Genomic DNA, 18,596 nt, shown 5'->3' with positions numbered 1-18,596 from the left:
TTTCTGCATCTAAACTGTAGATTCAAAGAATAACTATTATGGCAGCTAAAATAAAGGCAGCTCTCTTACTGCATTCAACACTGGCTATATAACATGATACTACAGAGGTTAATCAACCAAATTATCCTGTGTTGTGGGAGTGACAAATACAAGTCCAAAGCTTGCAGTGGCTGGGAATAAACAACTGTGTTAGGTGGATGGTTGTATTTCCCGTATTTCAGAACAGACAGAGGCTACAATAAGATTTATTTTCTTTTTTTTTCTAAGAAAAATAAGGCGGCGGCAAACTTCCAGTGGGAGAATCTGATTCAGAGGTAGCATCTTTTATTAATGCATGAAATGCAGCCTTCCGCATCTGCCACAACTTGGAGAAGTCACGAAGATGATGGCCAGGATGTGTCCATACTGACATATAACCCCAACCTGGCCATAAACCAGCTGCCTCATTACAACCAGGTAACGACTGCGTAGTCCTGCTGCCATTCCTCCCAGGACTTCGATAAATACCACTGCCCAAACCGCCTTACTAATACTGACCCAGGTGGGTCTATGGGAGCCAACAAGCTTTGGGCCGCAGCAAGGACCTGCCAGCGAGCAGGTCACTGTTAATGCAGGATCATCTCTTTTAGATGAAGATGGGATGGGATGAGATGTCATCACAGTAGTGTGAGTGATGCATTTGTTACAGGAGGCTGCTTGGTGCCTGAATAACAACACAAATGACTATGACAGCGGTATTGAGTGCTGCTCCGCTGTTTGTGAAACCATTTAGGGTGTCCAGCAGCAGGGAAATATCAGAATCTCTCTCAGCAGGGTACTGCACACTCACCAGCTGATGCAGTGATTTTAATAAAGACAGACACAGATCTTTATTTCTATCTTCTAAAGCTCACTATGTTATGCCAGGTTGCATTACCCCATGTGTCGGTGTCAGGCTGACAGCATTAAATTGCTAGGAAAGTGCCATATTGGCCTGTGAGAAAGGTATTGCGTTAATAGAGTCAGTGTGTTGGCATAACAGGCTGGATGGCTTTGCTTTGGAGGAGCTATCATTATCTCTGTTGTGACGGTGGCTATCAGCTAAGGACTCATTAAAGCAGATACTATACCAGCATGCAGGGAGATGGTCTCCTGCACGGAGTGGGTATGTCTAGACAGGCAAGTTGGGACACAGGATCCAGGTAAAATCCTTGAGATTACCCAGCCTGCAGCAGAGCTAGGAACAGTGCCTTCAGATTGTCCCATGTCCACAGAAGAGGATGTGAAACCTCAAGTGAAAACGTTGTCCCAACCTCTCCCACCCCCCAAGTCACTGCCCTGACCTTTGTTGTCGTGCCAGATTCGCACTTTACAGAGATCTCCCAGGCTCAGCATATCCGAGAAGTTGAATTCGTCCATCTGGTTCCTCTCAAACTTGTTAGACTTGTTGGACTCCTTCAGAGCCAGGGTCCCGCTGTCCCCGTTCTCCCCAAACAGGATCAAGGACACGTTGGCGTCGGTGCCTGCTCCTGGAAGGAGAGAGCAAAGCATATCGTCACAAGCTAGCCTGCCACGTAGGGCTGACACCAGCACACAATTGCATGGAAACGAAGGCAACAAAGGCATGTTGGAAGAGGCTGCAGTGATGCTCAAGTTTCTCTTGGAATAGCCAACAGATTTCAGTGAATTTGTGCATGATCGTGCAAGGAGGACAACCCATGGTAGCTAACAAGCCAGCTCGTCCCCCATATACAGCTGAAATGCTTTGCCCTTACATTCAAGGTATAGTGACCATGATGATGGCAGTACTAGTAGGAAGCAGGAATACCTAGGTTATATTTAGGTTGGATATTAGGAGGAACTTCTTCACTATAAGAGTTGTTAGGCATCGGAACAGGCTCCCCAGGGAGGTGGTGGAGTCACCATCCCTGGAGGTGTTCAAAAAACGTTTAGTTGTGGCACTTCAAGACATGGTTTAGTGGGTTTAGCGGGCATGGTGGTGTTTGGTGTATGGTTGGACTTGATGATCTTTGAGGTCTCTTCCAACCATTATGATTCTATGATTCTATCTGCTGATCTCCTGACGGGGCACTATGCATTGCGTCACTTTGCAGAGGATGTCAGTGTCGTGACTCCCATTTTTCCAAGGTGGCTTGGGAAGAAAAGTGACTTACCCAGCAACATCCAGCAATCTATGAAAGAGCGTTAAAGAACACATTTTAACTTTTCTAGCTAGAAAGTATTAGTACACATTGTCCTGGGCTTCCCACTGGGCCACAGTCCTTTTTCCATGCTGCAGTCTCCTTCTGCAGTCCCACAGCCTCGTCCAAGCTGTCCTGTGGCACCCAGGACACTTCAGCTGCGGTCTGTCTCGTGATACTCTCCTTGTGTTGTATGGCACAGGGATTTGAAAGCAAAGTGCAGATCTTCAACCAAGCAACTACGGCATCTTGTGGCCCAATTTCCCCTCCCTTAGGTCTTCCTTCTGTATTCCTGTTTCTCAAAATATTGTCCATGCTGCATCAATTTCCCCTCCCTTAGGTCTTCCTTCTATATTCTATATGTTTCTCAAAATATTGTCCGTGCTGCATTTAATGGAAAAAGTCCCAGTGTCTCATGCAACAGTTTGCCCCATCAACTTCCACCTCTTCTTATGTATATGTTAGGAAAAGAATAATTTCTGAGATAATCTTTATTACCTGATATTGAATTTCGTATGCCCATTACTGTCCATACTTTGCCACAGAAAACAGCCAATCTGTCGCTTTTCCTGACTTTTGGAGAGTTCAAGGCCAAACAATCACCTACAGTGACCTTATGAACATTTTAGCTGAAAGTGTTACAACATTATGACTAAAATTATTGCTTTTCATTTTTGATGCCATAATAAAAAAGCAGATTCATAGAAAGAAATTTGATTCCACTTGGGCAGACATTCATTGCCGTGTCAGAACCAAAACCCTTAAATTTCAGAAAATGAAAATGAGGTCATCAAACCCAAATCTGTCTTACAAAGAGACTCAGCATCTGCTGCCCTTGGTTAGATAGTCCACCTTTGAAAACTCTAACCGCCTGCCAAGTCATTTCTTATAGAAGAGTATCATAAATCCACCTTGGGCCACATGGACAGTATTTCCCACTGTTCCATTCACAACACAAAGCAGAGATAAAGTTGAGGGGACTGAAAACTTTTTGAGAAAGCTACCACTTCTTCAGGATAATGATTTGAATACAGAAATTAGGAAGAAATCACAGCTGTTTTTATAGAAGAACTGGAAAAAAACACTAAAAGAAAAGAGGGGAAAAAGAGTCTCACAGAGAAAAGGCAAAGCAACATGTGGTGTCCACATGAAAAATTGCCTAAGTTAAATTGGGACTAATTTTCAGCAATTCCCTGGGAAGGACTTAAGAAGGAAGAGAAAGCATCGGGGATTCAGGCAGTTCATCTGGCAGTACCTTTTATGACCCTAGAGCTTGCTGAGGTGAGGAACAAAGCAAACTGAAGTCCATTTCCTTACAAGGAGCAGGCTCCCAATTAATGCAAGGGCTCAAAAAGCACAGAAGCAACTGTTTCTCAGCAAAACCTTCCCCCCCAGGGAGAAGATTATGAAGGCCTCATGCCGTGACATTTCCCTCACAAGCAATTAGCAGGAGATGGGAAAGAAAAGAACAGAAATTGCTGAATCAATGTACGTTTCACCTATTTGTGTCTCTGATTTTGTTGTTGTTGTTGTTAATTCCAGGAAACTTTCAGGCACATTTAGGAACTGTAACAAATTTGACAAATGAAGACATGAAGGTACTGTGGTTGCACAAGTCTTAACTGACAATGAGTGCAGGGGTTGATACTGGGGTCTGCAGCACTGCACTTCGTCATCAACACCCTAAATAACGATAGAGTGCATCCTCAGTAGATTTCCGGATAACGTTAAATTTGGGGGAGTAACTGACACGCTGAATGGCAGAATTCCAACCCAGATGGACCTTGAGAAACTTGAGGACTGGGTAAGTAGAAATCTCATGAAGTCCAGCAAGGAGAAATGCAAAGTGCTGCGTCTGGGGTGGAATAAACCCTGCACGTGTATGTGCTGGGGAGTTGAAGGAGACCCAAAGATTTTAGCAGTAACATTCATATTTGGGTTGAACCCGAGCTAACAGCAAGTTCTCAGTGTTCAATGCAAACTACACATTGGACTGCATCAGGAGGAGCATGGTCAGCAGCTGAAGGAAAGATCTTATCCCCTTTGCTCAGCACTGAGAAGACCATACTTAGACGATGCTGTCAGCTTTAACTCCTGGGCCATGTCGAGACACTGAAGAGGGCTCAGCGGATGGTTGGCAAGATGGACAGGAGCTGGGGCACACGACCATGAGGAGAAGCCAAGGGAGATGACCTGGGGCAGGTGACAAGGGCCCCTTGACCACGTGGAGGGACGGTGATGACGATGACAGGGTTATGTACTGTGGAGATGTAAGATCATACCCCAAGGAGCCACAGCCACAAGTTGCTGGGGAGGTTCAGGTTGGGCATCAGGAAAAAAAGAAGTTTCTTAGGAAAATGGTACAGGTGTGGATCAGGTGCCTGGGAAGGTGGTGACATTGCAATCCCTGGAGGTGTCCAAGACTCCGCTGGGCATAGTCTTAGCTGAATTGACCTAGGGTTGGCAATAGTCCTTTGGGCAGGAAGATGGATGAAATAACGTCCAGAGGCCTCTTCCAACAAAAGTTTCTGTGATTTTATGATTCTTATTGAGCAGCTGCATCATTTTTAAACAAACTGTGGGCTTGAGTCACAGCCTTCTGAGGCCAAAGAACGTCCTTCATTTGACTTAGAGACTTGGATAAGGCACTAGGAACTAACACCAACTGTCCTAAATTATGTAATTTGTAGGCTGTATCTGAGCTGACAACATACTAATTAATCTTATAACAGCAGAGATAAAAACCTTCTGCTTCATTAATACTTGGAAAATGAGAAAGCAGTATTTATTCTTTCTCCATCTTTATTGCATTACCATGTATATGATGCCTGCATATAGAATACAGAAAGTCTGTGTAAATCAAAATTAACCAGCGAGGACATTTTTGTGCCATAGAAAGAGCCCTCAGGTGGTCTGGCTCTATTGCAGCTGTGTCTGCAGGTCATACCTTGGAGAAAATGAGATTGTGCTTTACTTCTTTTATAAGATCAAAAGTAGATCAAGACCTTAGTTTTAATCAAAGATTACCCATCTGACTTGGGAGGTGTCTGCCGTAACAATCTCTTCTCCCCTTATCTATGTGTACTCTGAGAGCGGCCATCTGAGGTACTTCTGGTGGCCTCTGGGTTTGACCTTTGAAAGAGAGGAGATGTGACCTTTACAGGAGAAGAGTCTTTCCCCAATGCAACCGCTGTACGTTACACGATCATCCAAGCTGAATGACTTCTGGAAAGCCAAACTGTGACTCAACGGTTTCTTTGAGGAAAAAATAAAATAAGACTGTTGTTAAGTGTGTGTGTGTGGTGGGGAGGAAATGGCTGATGTTTTCTAGTTTGCTGCAGGATGTTTTTTTGTGGGACTAATTTTCCCTAACTTTAGCCATCTAGCCTAACTTAATAGTGCTGGCTCTGTCTGAATCTGCTGAAGAGAGACTGACAGAGACCCTTCAGAGGATGCACCAGACCACTGACTAAGATCCTTCTCACGGATGAATTGACCAGAGACAGTCTAGACTAGAAGGAACTAAGACCATAAGTATGATTTTTTGGAGACTGACAAATAAGTGAGATTAATTTTTTTTTTTTTTTAAATTTTATTTTTTTTCTCAGTGCCTTTGATGCACTGGAAAGTTGAAAGCTATTGCAGAGAAAATTTTATCCCTAGAAATAAACACATCTGATTCTGTACATTGTGGAGCATGGCTGTCCCTAGACAATGTCAGTGTGGCAGGAGATGATATAACATTTTTAAACTAACCATCAAGGATAAAATGTCTTCCTGAATTGGTCCAACCAGGAGTAATTGTGGAATACATAACGATCAAAGAGGGGAGATGGTTCATGACTTGTACCCTCTTTAGATAAGCTGGATAAAATTCAGCATTATGACAGTGCTCTGTGTGATCTAATCATACACAGACTCTCTGAAACCTCTTTGTAATCTGCTCTTTGCTACTGGTTGTCGCTGTTCATAATGAAATAAAGTGTTTCATCATTAATACCCATCATCCTTCATTCAATGGGAAGGGCAGATCTGTCTGCTGTTGCTGTCATCTTCTATTCTCCTCTCATTTCTGTTTCCATTGCCTTCCTGAGTTAGGGCTGGGTTTCACAAAAAGGTCACAGAAAGATCTACCATTATACTAGATGGATTGCCAGATACATAAACAAATCTTCCTCTCTCTCTTTTGTTTTTCGTATTTCACTACATGTTTTTCAGCTAAGCAGCAGGCAGAGCAGAAAGATAAAAAATGATGAGGTGGCACAAAGATACTCCGCCGGGTGAATTTTGATATTCTCAGATCAAACCTCACAAGCTGCATAAATTACCAGTGGCAAATCCAGAAAAAAAAAAAAAAAGGAAAAAAACAGGGAAAAGAAAAGGAAAAACAGGGGAAAAAAAAGGAAGCGAGCTGGAGATCAGGAGGTGATTATGTGCACTGGTGTAGAAGAATTCCCTTTGAAGGTCAACCTTTCAAACAATGTGTCTGCAGGATAGTGTCTAGCTTGCCCCATTTTGACACGAGGCACCTTGTATGTGGTTGCAGCTTTCATTCAGCAGCCTGACAGAAGTTCTCATGAAAAGAGGCAGTGATCTCAGGAAATGACACAGAAATCCCATTTCTTGGCTTTTGAAGCTCTGCAGCTTTCTTTATACTCTGTTCCACCTCTTCTATCTGGTGTGCATTTAGGGATGGTTTTTCATGGTCTGAGATAAATAGTTTCAAAACATTTGAAAAGGAGGCTGAATTATTGCTGTCTTCCTTGGACAAAGCAGACAGTGTTGACTGAAAACCTGGAGCCCACCAGCTTTGACTGTAGCCTTTTTTTCCATCCTACGTGGATGGACCTGACCTGATCAAAAAGAAAGAAGTGGGCTCTTGACCATTGCAACATGGTCTGGCAATAGCTTCTGTTAAGTTATCTTAAGAGGAACCGGTGAGCAGTCAAATCTAGACCTTGAGCCTAAATATTTTATGCCCAGAGCTCGAATGAGGATGAATCGCACAGAACAACACTGCCATGATGAACAGCCAGACAAAAATGGCGGTGTTCCAGCATAGCAGGGCTAAATTATTCTTTTTTTAACATAATTTCAAATTAAGCAGGAGATGTTTGCCATTGCTAAAAATGAAACTTCATACTAGAAAAGTCGTAAAATATCCACCATGGACAAACCTCCAACATCACTGGTTTTGACCTGAAGAGTATAAGTCGTGTCCTCCATCATCTGCTCGTCATTTATGACAGCTGGCATCTCACATACAAGACTTCCCTTGGCATTTTTCAGCTTTGACAGCCATTCACCATAGGTAAATGTGGCCACTTCTTGATTACTCAAGTTCTTCAGGATGATCTGTGAAGAGCCAAAATAAAGGAAAAAACTTCAGCTACCATTTGAATGAGAGCAAAGATTAAACTTACAAAGTGCGCAGTGTGGTAGGACATGGGTAGAGCTTGGTCATAGCTTCAAAGCTCTTCTGGGATAAACGGAGCTCTCTCCTATGGACAATATTTACTGTGGTGACTTGTCCTGAGAAATGGTCTTCATAATATTGGACCTTTTCAAGCCATGGGGTAAAGCATAGGAAGAAATTTGCTCCTCTAATGTAAGCTATGGACAAAGCTCATCTCTAAGACAGTCAGCCTTTTCCTGGAAGTCAGTATGGAATTCACTCCAAAGAAGAAGTAACAGAGAGTTAATAAAACCTCACTACCTCACCTTGAAGTACACGGTATCTTTCCTTCGCCTGTCTTCTCTGTGCAAACACACAGCAATTATTGTAGAGACATGCGCACCGACACCAAACAAGTTAAAGCAATGCACAAGATAAAATTAGGCCAGTAAAACTTAATGTTTCGCACACTTCTCCTTCTGGGAAAAGGTGACAGAACAAACAGTATGCAACAGATATTAGTCACGCTGTCTAATGTGTCACGGGAAGGAGCTCAGATGCTGTGGTGATAAGAACAGAATAGGAACTTATTTAGAACAAGGCAGTGAGCTGCTCCAACAAACGCTTAACAAAATACTCACCTTTATGTGCCCTGTTCAACGTGGGCTTCGTGGAGCATCCGTCTACTGGGAGAAAGGCATTACACTTGCCTAGCAAAAAGCCAGCAGTAAATTCTCACTAAATTGCAGGAGTTGGAGGGAAAGGAGGAGACAGGGCTGGAAATTACCATTTGTGTTACCACCTAACAGAAGCAGAGACCATACCTGAGTGTAGCAGCGCGTCAGCAAACAGTGTCTTGCAAAGCATATCTCTGCAAAGGCCATGGAAACATGAGACATGGAAACATGGAAATGAATCATGGAGTAGTGGAAAATGTTAAGTTAAAAGGGACACCTGGAGGTATCTAGTCCCACCTCCTGCTCCAAGCATGGCTCCGTGCAAGGCCATGTCCAACTGAGTTTTGAAAATCTTCAAGGGTGGAGATTCCCCCAACACTCTGGGTCCCCATCCCAGGGCTGCACCACTCTCATTGGGAAGATTTTTTTCCTTATAACCAATGAGGATTTTCCTTGTTGTAACTTGTGTCCGTTGCCTCACGCCTTTTCGCTGTTCACCTCTGAGAAGAGACTGGATGGATGGTCTCTGTAACCTCCCTTTAAGCAGCAGAAGACTGCTACTAGATTCACCCCCAGTTTTTTCTTTTCAAGGCTTAAAAACTCCACTTTCCCCAGCCTTTCCTAGTATGCCATATGCTTCAGCCCCTTGACTATCTCAGTGACCTATCTTGAGATAAAATGTGCTCAAATTCTGTCCTCAAACTGCATCTGTCCTAGTCCATGGCCTTCTGTTGACCCCAACCAAGCTTTGCTGGAGCCTTTAGCAGTTCAAAAGAAGAACATTGCTCCAGGTTATAAAAAACTATTTTAAAGAGGGCAGTAGCTACACTGAAGCTGAAGCAGTAGCCATGTTATTTGTGCATTATATGGTTCCGTGGGTAGGACACTCATCTGGGATTTTCTCTCTTCCTGATGCTAAACAGGAATCTGTAACACAGCACCTTTATCCCAGAGGTACAGGACATTTGGGGCTGTTGAAGTTGTCCCACTTTTCTAAAAAGCTGTGTATTCACAGCCGGTGCCACTATTACTTTGTGGCCAAAAACCAGCTGCTCTATGAGTCAAGAGATGTTGAATCAAATCCTTGCTTTGAACCTAGCAGAAATCAGGTCTCCACCATCCCAGCTGGTGCTCTCTCTGCCAGGGCACAGACCAGAAGGAAGTCTCCTCTCTCAAGGATGCATGAACGATGTCTACATCCTCTCAGATGTCCAATCTAGAAACCTTTTTTTGGCTAAAATTTTGCAGATTTTAATTGTGAATAATGTCAGGTTGACCGAAAATGCCTTTTTTCCCCCGGTTTGGTGCATAAACTCTATGCTAGGAAAGGTTCAGTCAGCTCTACCTCTGCCCTGCTCGGGAATGACAGTGACATTGTTAGCAGCAAAATGTCCTGAGCAAAGCTTGCAGGGAAATGTCAGGAAAGCAGCAGGGGGGGTCGGATCGGATTAGAGTTGCCAGCTGGAGTGCACTCGCAGACAGAGAGATCAGACTTCTCACAAATAACCAGCCCGTGCCCAACGCTCCAGATGCTGTCTGGGGAAAACTGTCTGGTTACTAAAACTGCTCGAGCAAAATGCCCTCTCTTTCCACCCCTCCCAGCCCCTCACCCAGGAGGAGTGATTCCATCCGTATGCAGCTTCATGTAAGCAGTTAGCACAGAGAGGGAGCAGCCTCTCCTGTCTCGTTCGGGGATGCTGCTCACGAAAGATGCGGACAGGAGAAAGAGATTCATTTTATGAGCTTCGTTTGCTCAAGGGAGATCGCAGCAAGGGACGTGGAGGTAGCAGGAAACCTGTGGCAGGCTCATTGCTCAGTCACAACGTGGGTACGTTGCCTACCTTACCTAGCACAAACCACCGAAATGCCGGGCATCCAGCCCAAGTGGATCATGTTGGCCCTCCCTACGGTCAGGGATGGGAGCTGGGTATCACCAGGGAAGCAACACATCCCACCCAAGCTGGGGGTCAGGTAAAGAACCGCTCAAGGCGTCTCTCAGATCTGTCTCTCCGCTGACTACAGAGGAGGTCTAAAGACTTTGGTAGAAGAGATGAAAGCTGAAAGTAGCTTTTTCGATGACTAAAATAGCACAAGATGAACCCCATCCTACAAGGAGATGTTTGTGGGTGTTGCACACACAGAGGATGAGGCAGGATTTTTGCTTTCAATCATGAGGGTCAAGAAAGTCATCTCAGGGAGTTGAGCTGAGACTATTTTTATTTTCTGTCTGTTCCTCTCAGAAAAATTAGTTATGGTTTGGCAATGAAACTGCTACTTTACATTGCATCTAAACTATTTTTTAGGGTACCTAGAACTTGCTGGGGACATCCTGAATGCTTTTAAGCTCAAACTTTATCACTAATTATGCATGGATTTTAACCAGGCTGTAGAACACCTATGAACAATGAAAAGAAAGTGGGAGCAATGTGTATGAATAAAATGTTGATAATTTGTAGCCGAAGAAATATTGTAGCTGACTGACAGGAACTTTAAATGGTTAACTTGAAAATTAATTGTGAGCTGTGTGCTGTAACAGAAAGGTTTGACATGTCCAATGGTTTGATTTACCTCTACCCAGTCTTCTCCCAGCTGCAGTGTAAAACACGCTCCGCAGGGGCTCACGCCCCACTAACACCAAAATACAGAGGTCCTGGAATTCACCTTTAAAGACTCAACCACAGGTTTTTATGGTTCTGTCGCATGTCATTAGTCATCGTGTAAAACCAGGGTCCTCTGACTGTAAAACAAAAAGACTTTGCTCTGTTGCAAAGAATAACAGTCAGCTTCAGCTCTATAATGAATTGTCTCAAATTCTCTTAATCTCCTTCATATAAAGGAAAAAGAACTGAATAAAGACTGAGTCCCACATTCAGGATTATTTGTGACGTTTGAATGCAATGCAATTAGTGCTTCATTAAGGCAGCTTCTTATCTGCCTGGCTTTGACAGCACAAAGTAACATTAAAATTCTGAGAGAAGCAACTCCGCAGAATTCAACAGTCTCACAATTGCTGTTATTTCACTCAGACAGCTTTCATCCCTTCTTATTTCTAGCTTTTCAACTTCGCATCTAAGACACTGGGCAGCAGGTGATATCATCATGTGGACTGAGGAACCGACTATCCCAGGAGGAGGTTTCTAAAACATGCATTTAGACAAGTTTCCTAATTTTTTTACAATGAGGGTGGTGAGGCACTGGCAGAGGTTGCCCAGAGAGCTGGTAGATGCCCCATCCCTGCAAACCTTCCAGGCCAGGTTGGATGGACCAACCTGAGCAACCTGATGGAGTTGAAGATGTCCCTGCTGATGGCAGGGGGGTTGGACTGGATGGCCTTTGAAGATCCCTTCCAACCCAAACCATTCCATGATTCTATGATTCTATGATTCTGTTCCCTGATTTTTCAGAAACACAGAGAAGTATCATGGTGGCTTGATGTGGAAGAACATAAGATTCAGCATTAGGTCAGAGGAAAATATCCAAACTCTATGTCTGTCCCAGCAGTGGTGAGATCAGAAAGAGTTGCTTAGCTTTGGAGAGTTTTCGGTATGTTTTTCTGTGCATGGCAATAATCAATAATATTAATTCTGGTCCAACACATCACTAATCAAATTTTGTTCCCTCTAGAGGATTAAGTATCAGCATTTAAAACTTATTGCCACTTTTGGTGCAGTTTGAAGCTTTGGCACCGAGTTCCTTACTTTGTTGAGATTCTGAATGAAATTCCAATGTATTTTATCTAGACAGAAAAAAAAATATGACTACTTCCCTGCTTGTAAATTGGATCTTTCGGCTGTGTACAACATCATCGATAATTCATGAATTTTAATTGATATTTATGCATTTCTATTTCTGGCAAACTAAAAGCAGTACAAATTATGACCAGCAACAGTTTACAAAAAGACCAAAGATAATTAAAAACATCATTTATTGTTATTTTAATAGAACAAGAAAACAGAGAATATCCTGTATATAAATGGAGCAACAAATGGTTAATTACGGGGTTGATGGCTTAATCTAGCTTCTCATTTCACTGTGCTAGTTAGCGCTAACTGTGAACCATCTGTCTGAGAGTTTAGCACTACCCCCACAAGTATTTCATTATGCAGTTTTAATATGCACTTTTGACAGAAATGGAAATGGGCTCAGATCAGTTTTCATGTCACACCAGGCTACATAAGTTTTCAAGGCTGGAATACAAATCAGAGAACACAAATCCTTCCTCCCCTCTTCCAGAGCACTCCTGTCCTCACTCTCTGCCTGAGAATGCAAATGCTATGTTTACTTTGCAGGGAAGGTGGGGAAAAAACCTAATAAATAAAGTTCTTTGCATATCACTGGAGTTAGAAGATCCTCCATGCTCTGTTTCTGTATGAAGAATAGAAACTACAGGTACAATTTTCAAAACCTTTCAAAATCCTGGTCTCAAAGAGTTGCGTGCATGGTCTACCTGTTGCTTCTGTAGAGCTATAAAGATCATAGAATCATGGAATTGTTAAGATTGGAAGAGACCTCAAAGATCGTGAAGTCCAACCGTACACCCAACACCACCATGCCCACTAAGCCATGTCTCAAAGTGCCACGTCTAAATGTTTTTTGAACACCTTCAGGGATGGTGAGTCCACCACCTCCTTGGGGAGCCTGTCCCAATGCTTAAGTCCATCAGATGGGTCCACGTGAGAGTCCTTTTTGGCCACATCCCCGGGAAAACCTTGCTTTGGATGGGGCGGTCCAGCAGGCTCAGGTGTTGGATCAACTGGATAGACCTGGCACAGGAAGGTGGGAAGGTGCTACCTGCCACTAAAGATGCCACCATCCCTTGTCTATGAGCTATTGCTAATTCATGATTGCAAGCTCTAGCATCCCTCTGGATGAATAAGCTTTATTTGATTTCATTATATATTAATATCCTTTGTAAAACTCAGGGAAAACTATCGGGGAACTGGCAAGGGGAGTTTGACCAAGATGACCGGATCAAATCAGAGAACAGATTGAGTTATTCCTTAGGCACAGAGAGAAAAATTATGTGTCTATGGCTTCTATTCAGAAGATATATACTGGAGGTCTAATGCTTTGGAAAGCTACACAAGAGTTGCTGAGAAAAAAGTCAGAAGTGGCAATGCTTAAGCAAAAAAGGTACCGCGTGACAGAAATGTTTCTTAGCCCATGCTAATGGAGGGGAAGAACAGTTCATCACTTTACTGGAAACTGGTGGCTACCTAGGACCAGTGTTTAGAAACACATTATTTATGGGGAAAAAGAAGGACAGCTTCAGACTAGTCAAAAAGGATAAAGACCCAATAAAAAAAAAAAACATGCACTGTTCTTTCTGACCATGGGTTAAGCTACCGGGTCTTAACCCATTCTCATAAAATGTCAGCAGGATACTTACTCCAGAAAAAGCCTGCTAAAGAAACATGGTGCAGATGTGTTTCTCCCTTAGTGACATCTGATGGTGTGGAATCAGCACATTACTCCATCTCTGTCTTAGAAATATAATTATAGGGGCCCATAACAAGCAAACTACACTTAACTGCCCAAATACAAGTGATCTTTACAAGGACCTGGTGGTTTGGTAGAGAAGATAAAGGCAAGCACAGTGCTTTTGTACAAGATAAGACATGAGGGAAAAATACAATCAACAGAAGCGGTAAGAGCCATTTTGCATGCTTTATTCAAAATGCAAGAAGGAAATTACACCTTACTTGTACGAACAAGAAAAGAAAGAAATGTGCCTGTGTGCTAGAGGGAGAAGAGAAGGGGAGAGGTGGGATGCTTCACCTGAAAGGATGGATTAATCAGAAACGTCCCACCCAGCCCAGGCCCACGCTAGCTGTCCCTGCCTGGCAGAGGGAGATCCACCCTCCCATGGGGTCAGAGGATGGCAGGGGTCTGCAGAAGCTGAGGGTACATCCCGGGGACCAGATGATACCACAGGTGCCTTGGTGGCAAGCCAAGGTTCTTTTGCAGAGAGGGAGAGTAAGATCTAACAGCAGAGACTGTGATAAAGCTTTACAGCACAGCTTTTGCCCTTGCTCTCTTCTTTTTTGACTCAATTTGTGGAGGAAAAAAAACCAGCCCTGAGAAACCAAATGGAAAAATGTAGCAAATTAATAAAACTGAGTCGTTCGCTGCCTTTCTCCTCTTTCTCAAGGGCTGAGAGCCTTCAACACAAGCAGGTTGCAAAGAGATGCGCAATATGAAGTGCATTACCCTTTCCAGGAACCAGTGCGGGCGAGTCCCCTTCCCGTCGGTCCGGATCCTCATCTTCCTGAGGGGTGCGATATCGGCGATCTCCACGATGAAACTGTCCTCTTGGCCTCGCTCAAACCTGGAGGGATTGAAAGTCCGAGGAAGTTTCCCGCTGCTTTACAGCATCGTTGCATCTCAATCCCCTGACCATACTGCAACTCACGCCTTGCCAACGGCCTCAAATTAAAAGTTTATCAGTGCACTTTATCGGACTTGAGCTTTCCTGTCCCACAACCACCAGCTACTGTGTTTTTGGCAAGACATCTCAGTGCAGATTTGACAGGGATTCCTCCTCCCCTGGAAAATCAAACCCATACGAGGCACCTGGAGTCATTCCAGGCAGCCTGTAGCATACATTATCACTCTGTTTGTAACCAGAACAATAGAGACTCACAGTCAGGTTTCTGCACGTCACCTTCCTCCTGGCGTCTGCCCACGTGCCTGCCCTTCGCCCATCCCAACTAGAAGGCAAAGCAATTTTGCTTAATCTTCTTTCGCTAAGACGCAGCACATAACTTTGCCTTTGCCGTGGAGACAGACAGTTGCTGCAGCTCAGCTAAATACGGCAACCTGATTGCAAGTTGGAGCCCAATGCCTAAGTTTAGTAAGCATAGGCAAATTGTGTTAGAAAGGAGCCAAAATCAACCATCCTGCACTCCCCTTGTGATTTTGGGGAATACGGATTTGCAAACTGGCTTCGTCTTTGGTAAGAGCCGGGGTGGGTTTGTGTAACATTGCATGAAAGATCTTACCCTGTGCTTGGCTCCCGTATATAGGCACAAGGATGTGTAGGAACTGCTCATCCATAGCAATCAGCAGAAAGTAGGAAAAGGGGAAAAACAGCTAACATATGCTTCCTGAAGAAGATATTGCATTTGCTAGGACTGCAGCCACCTCACCTCCATCTTAGTATCAATGGCACCAGGAAGAAAGCCTTGCTCCAGTGAAAGAGCTGCCTCAGGCTCAATATTACTCTATTCAGAGCAAGTGTATCTTCTCGATTTGCCCCCAGAATACTCTGGCAGACCTGCTGTGGGCTTGGAGATGGAAATCCAACCCTTGCTAAGTAAAACGACAGCCAAATCCATTGGGTCGACCAAGCACCACAATGACCACTCTGCTGTTGAGGTTCCTCCTCTGTGCAAACTTCTCCTTGCGAGTGAGTTACCTAAGCCTGCCGAGAGGTTTGGAGAGAGCTCTGCAAACTGTGGGCACCACCATAACGTAGACAATCCATAATGATGATATCTCATTCCTGGCGAGGTACTCAGCCTCCTATAGCTGTGCAGGGCCAGGATATGGAGAAAAACACATTTCTTTACCAAGCTCTGCTCAGATTACACCCTGCAGCGTGAATGTGATTATCCTCACACCATTATCTGAGCCTGCATAGCTGCAGATGTTAGCAATAGAGATTGGCTCGAGCCTCTCAGTTTTCATCCAGGCATTGCTTTCCCTGCACTCCCAGAGGCATTTGGATAGGGCGTTTTGGTCCCAGTCCATTTCTAGTTATTAAGGGTTATGTTTGCTCTTTGAAAAACTCCCCTCTCTTGTTATTTGTCTTTCTGTGGTACCGGATACCAAGACAGCCTGTCTCACTGTGAGAAAGAGAATGCGCTTTTGTGCCTGGACTGGATTGATTTCCACTTCTATTTAAGAAAAAGGTGTGACCCTGCCAGCCTGCATTATCCCATGATCTCATGATCAGTTTTCATTAGAATCACCATTACCTACAAAACTTCATAGAAGTCCCTCACTCTGATCCTTTCCAGGCTGAGCAACTTTAAGCTAAACAGTCTGTTAGCAAAATAAACCTTTATTTATCTTCAATAAATGCCCTGTTTACAGTTTCTAAGGCTGATACTCACCTGCTACTTCCAAGAAGTCATTGTACTAGAGGGAAACAACTGCTAAAGTGACAAACTGGGTGACCCAAGAGCTCTCTTCTATCCCTGATTTATACGAACATGAACATAAGCCTGAAAAAAATTGAGAAGGGAAGAAGTACCCAGACAAGCTGACTGCCGCTATTCCTTTTCTAGGACACCGAAGCATTTATCTGAGGGATTTCATTAAGCTTTCCTACCCATACCTGCAGTTATAAATATTTCTGTTGCCCAGAGGTCTTGGCAATAACAGTAATGTAGCTTAAATTGCCTTAAATCTGCGACAGGTTAGGCAGACAGTTCTTCGTAATGCACTAAGCTGCCGTGAGTGAATTGGCACTGGATGGCCCCAATAACGATGAAGTGCCTTTTACCATTTGGTTGCAGCGGCTCTCACCCATCCCTTGCTGCTGGTGCAAAGGCTGGCGAGGTTCCCATGTGAAACAAAAGCCAGGGAAACCTGTGTTATTAACAGCTGGATGAAGACTGGTGGGACTGGTGTGGAAACAGGCAGTATGTGTATTTGGGGACCTCTGCAGGGTGTGCTAATGGGAACTCTGTGCAGCTGGAGGTGTGATACGGAGCACCTCCAGCTAGCAGGGATGTGCCAGTAAATCCTGAAAGAATAGCACAACATCCTGGGGATATTAACATATTAATAGGTGTGTTTTACATGTCCTCTTTCTTTATACACCCTCAATGAGTTTTCAACAACTTGCAAAACTTCTACTGGCAAAAGACAACCCAAGCAACTAATAACATACAAACTGTGTGGCTCTCCTTTATGGCATTTTCATATCCTTATATCAGAGATTATCCATCTCACCCACACAGAAAAATGCAATTTTTTTTTATAGGTCGCATAGTTTAAGGCTATCACTTGCCTGGCCAGGTGGAGCAAAACCGCAATCCCTCTCTTGAGGGGCTGGAGATGTTTTGGTCGCTTTGAGAGATTTTTGGTTGACATACCCTGATGTGAAGTCTGCTTTACTTTTAAATACAAACAGTTGTGGTCCATTTTCCCGCCTACTAGAATTGAATGTTAGGCTTAAAACAGTGGAAGATAGATTAGTTTGGGATTGCCTGGGATCTTGGAAGGGGGATGTCACCGATAGCCAGACATGCAGGTAACCGAGGTGCATTGCCCCACATGTTGAATGTCTCTCTGTGATGGGGAGCAGGGCCAAAAGCTGTGGTTTTCTGCATGACTCAGCTGTGTTTCTGATGGAGATTTTAGTCAGCAGCACCTCTGCTACATTTTTTTCAGAGCAAACAAGGCTCGCGCTTGTTACTAACTAAACACATGAAGGTTTCAAGCTTAGATGCACACACTTGCCCAGACACCCACTCTGCTATGACAGCTGCAAGTAAAACATGCCCTGAGCAAACACCTCTGTGCAGGGAGCCTTATCTTCAATTATCCAGCCCACACATGATATGCAAAGCTGTGGTGGAGGAAATTCATTGCCAGGAGGCTGGCGGGAGAGTCCGGCATCACCTCAGCAAGCTGAGCTCAAACTGTGCGGCTGAATGCTTCAGCCCTTCTGACACTCTGTAGATGCTTTGCTGAATAAGATCAGAGGTAGTCAATTAATTAAATTTAAGCCTGATGAAGCCCGTCTCTAAAAGATGGTTAGTGCCATGTTCATTCTTGAGCATGCCAAAGCTTTCTGTACCAAGGGAGGTGCTAGAAAGGAACAGGAAAGCTTTAGGAAATGGATCAGTGGCATGTGGGGTTTTTTGGCTTACAGAAGTGCTGGCATCAGGCTAGGGTTACAGTGTTCATTAGCTGTTTCTGCTGAAGAATACATGATATTTCACTTTTTTACTAAAACCAGAGCATGTAGAGCGGCACTCCGCACAGCTCCCAGCCCCTTTCCATCTCTCTGCACTGTTAAGGCCACGTGTGTGCAGACAGATGTCATCGTGTATCCCTTTCATGCCAGCTGCAGAGAAGTCAGGTACAGCTCCAAAACCACACGGTTATATTAGCGTGGCACAGAGCCCGAGCTAAGAAGCCCACTTCTCAGCAGGGCCCTCAGCTTACCAGCTCAGGCCCTGGCATCCCTCAAGCATCTTCTGGACCAAGCTGCCTGATGTCTGGCCAGCTCAGCAAATGCGGAGAGCGGATGGAGGAGAGTCAGCACCTTCACATCACAGGCCTTTCCCAAGGCAGATGTGTGTATGTCAGTTTGTCTTTCTTTCATTA

The 18,596-nt window shown here is 44.1% G+C and overlaps 1 protein-coding gene across 1 annotated transcript in view; it reads right to left on the bottom strand.

Annotated features, from left to right (window-relative positions):
- LOXHD1 (lipoxygenase homology domains 1) overlaps positions 1–18,596 on the bottom strand; it is a gene marked incomplete at its 5' end in the record, with an annotated part of 100,799 nt that overhangs the window by 11,941 nt on the left and 70,262 nt on the right. Inside the window, 3 exons of the mRNA XM_009699881.1 lie at positions 1,323–1,508; positions 7,358–7,535; positions 14,463–14,580. Of these exons, the coding sequence (XP_009698183.1) occupies positions 1,323–1,508; positions 7,358–7,535; positions 14,463–14,580 (482 nt within the window). The remainder of the gene's footprint in view (positions 1–1,322; positions 1,509–7,357; positions 7,536–14,462; positions 14,581–18,596) is intronic.

Source organism: Cariama cristata, unplaced genomic scaffold, assembly GCF_000690535.1.
Source record: "Cariama cristata isolate BGI_N322 unplaced genomic scaffold, ASM69053v1 scaffold2595, whole genome shotgun sequence".
In the NCBI taxonomy this organism is placed as follows: Eukaryota; Metazoa; Chordata; class Aves; order Cariamiformes; family Cariamidae; genus Cariama; species Cariama cristata.
This window is presented reverse-complemented; position numbering and strand designations above follow the sequence as displayed.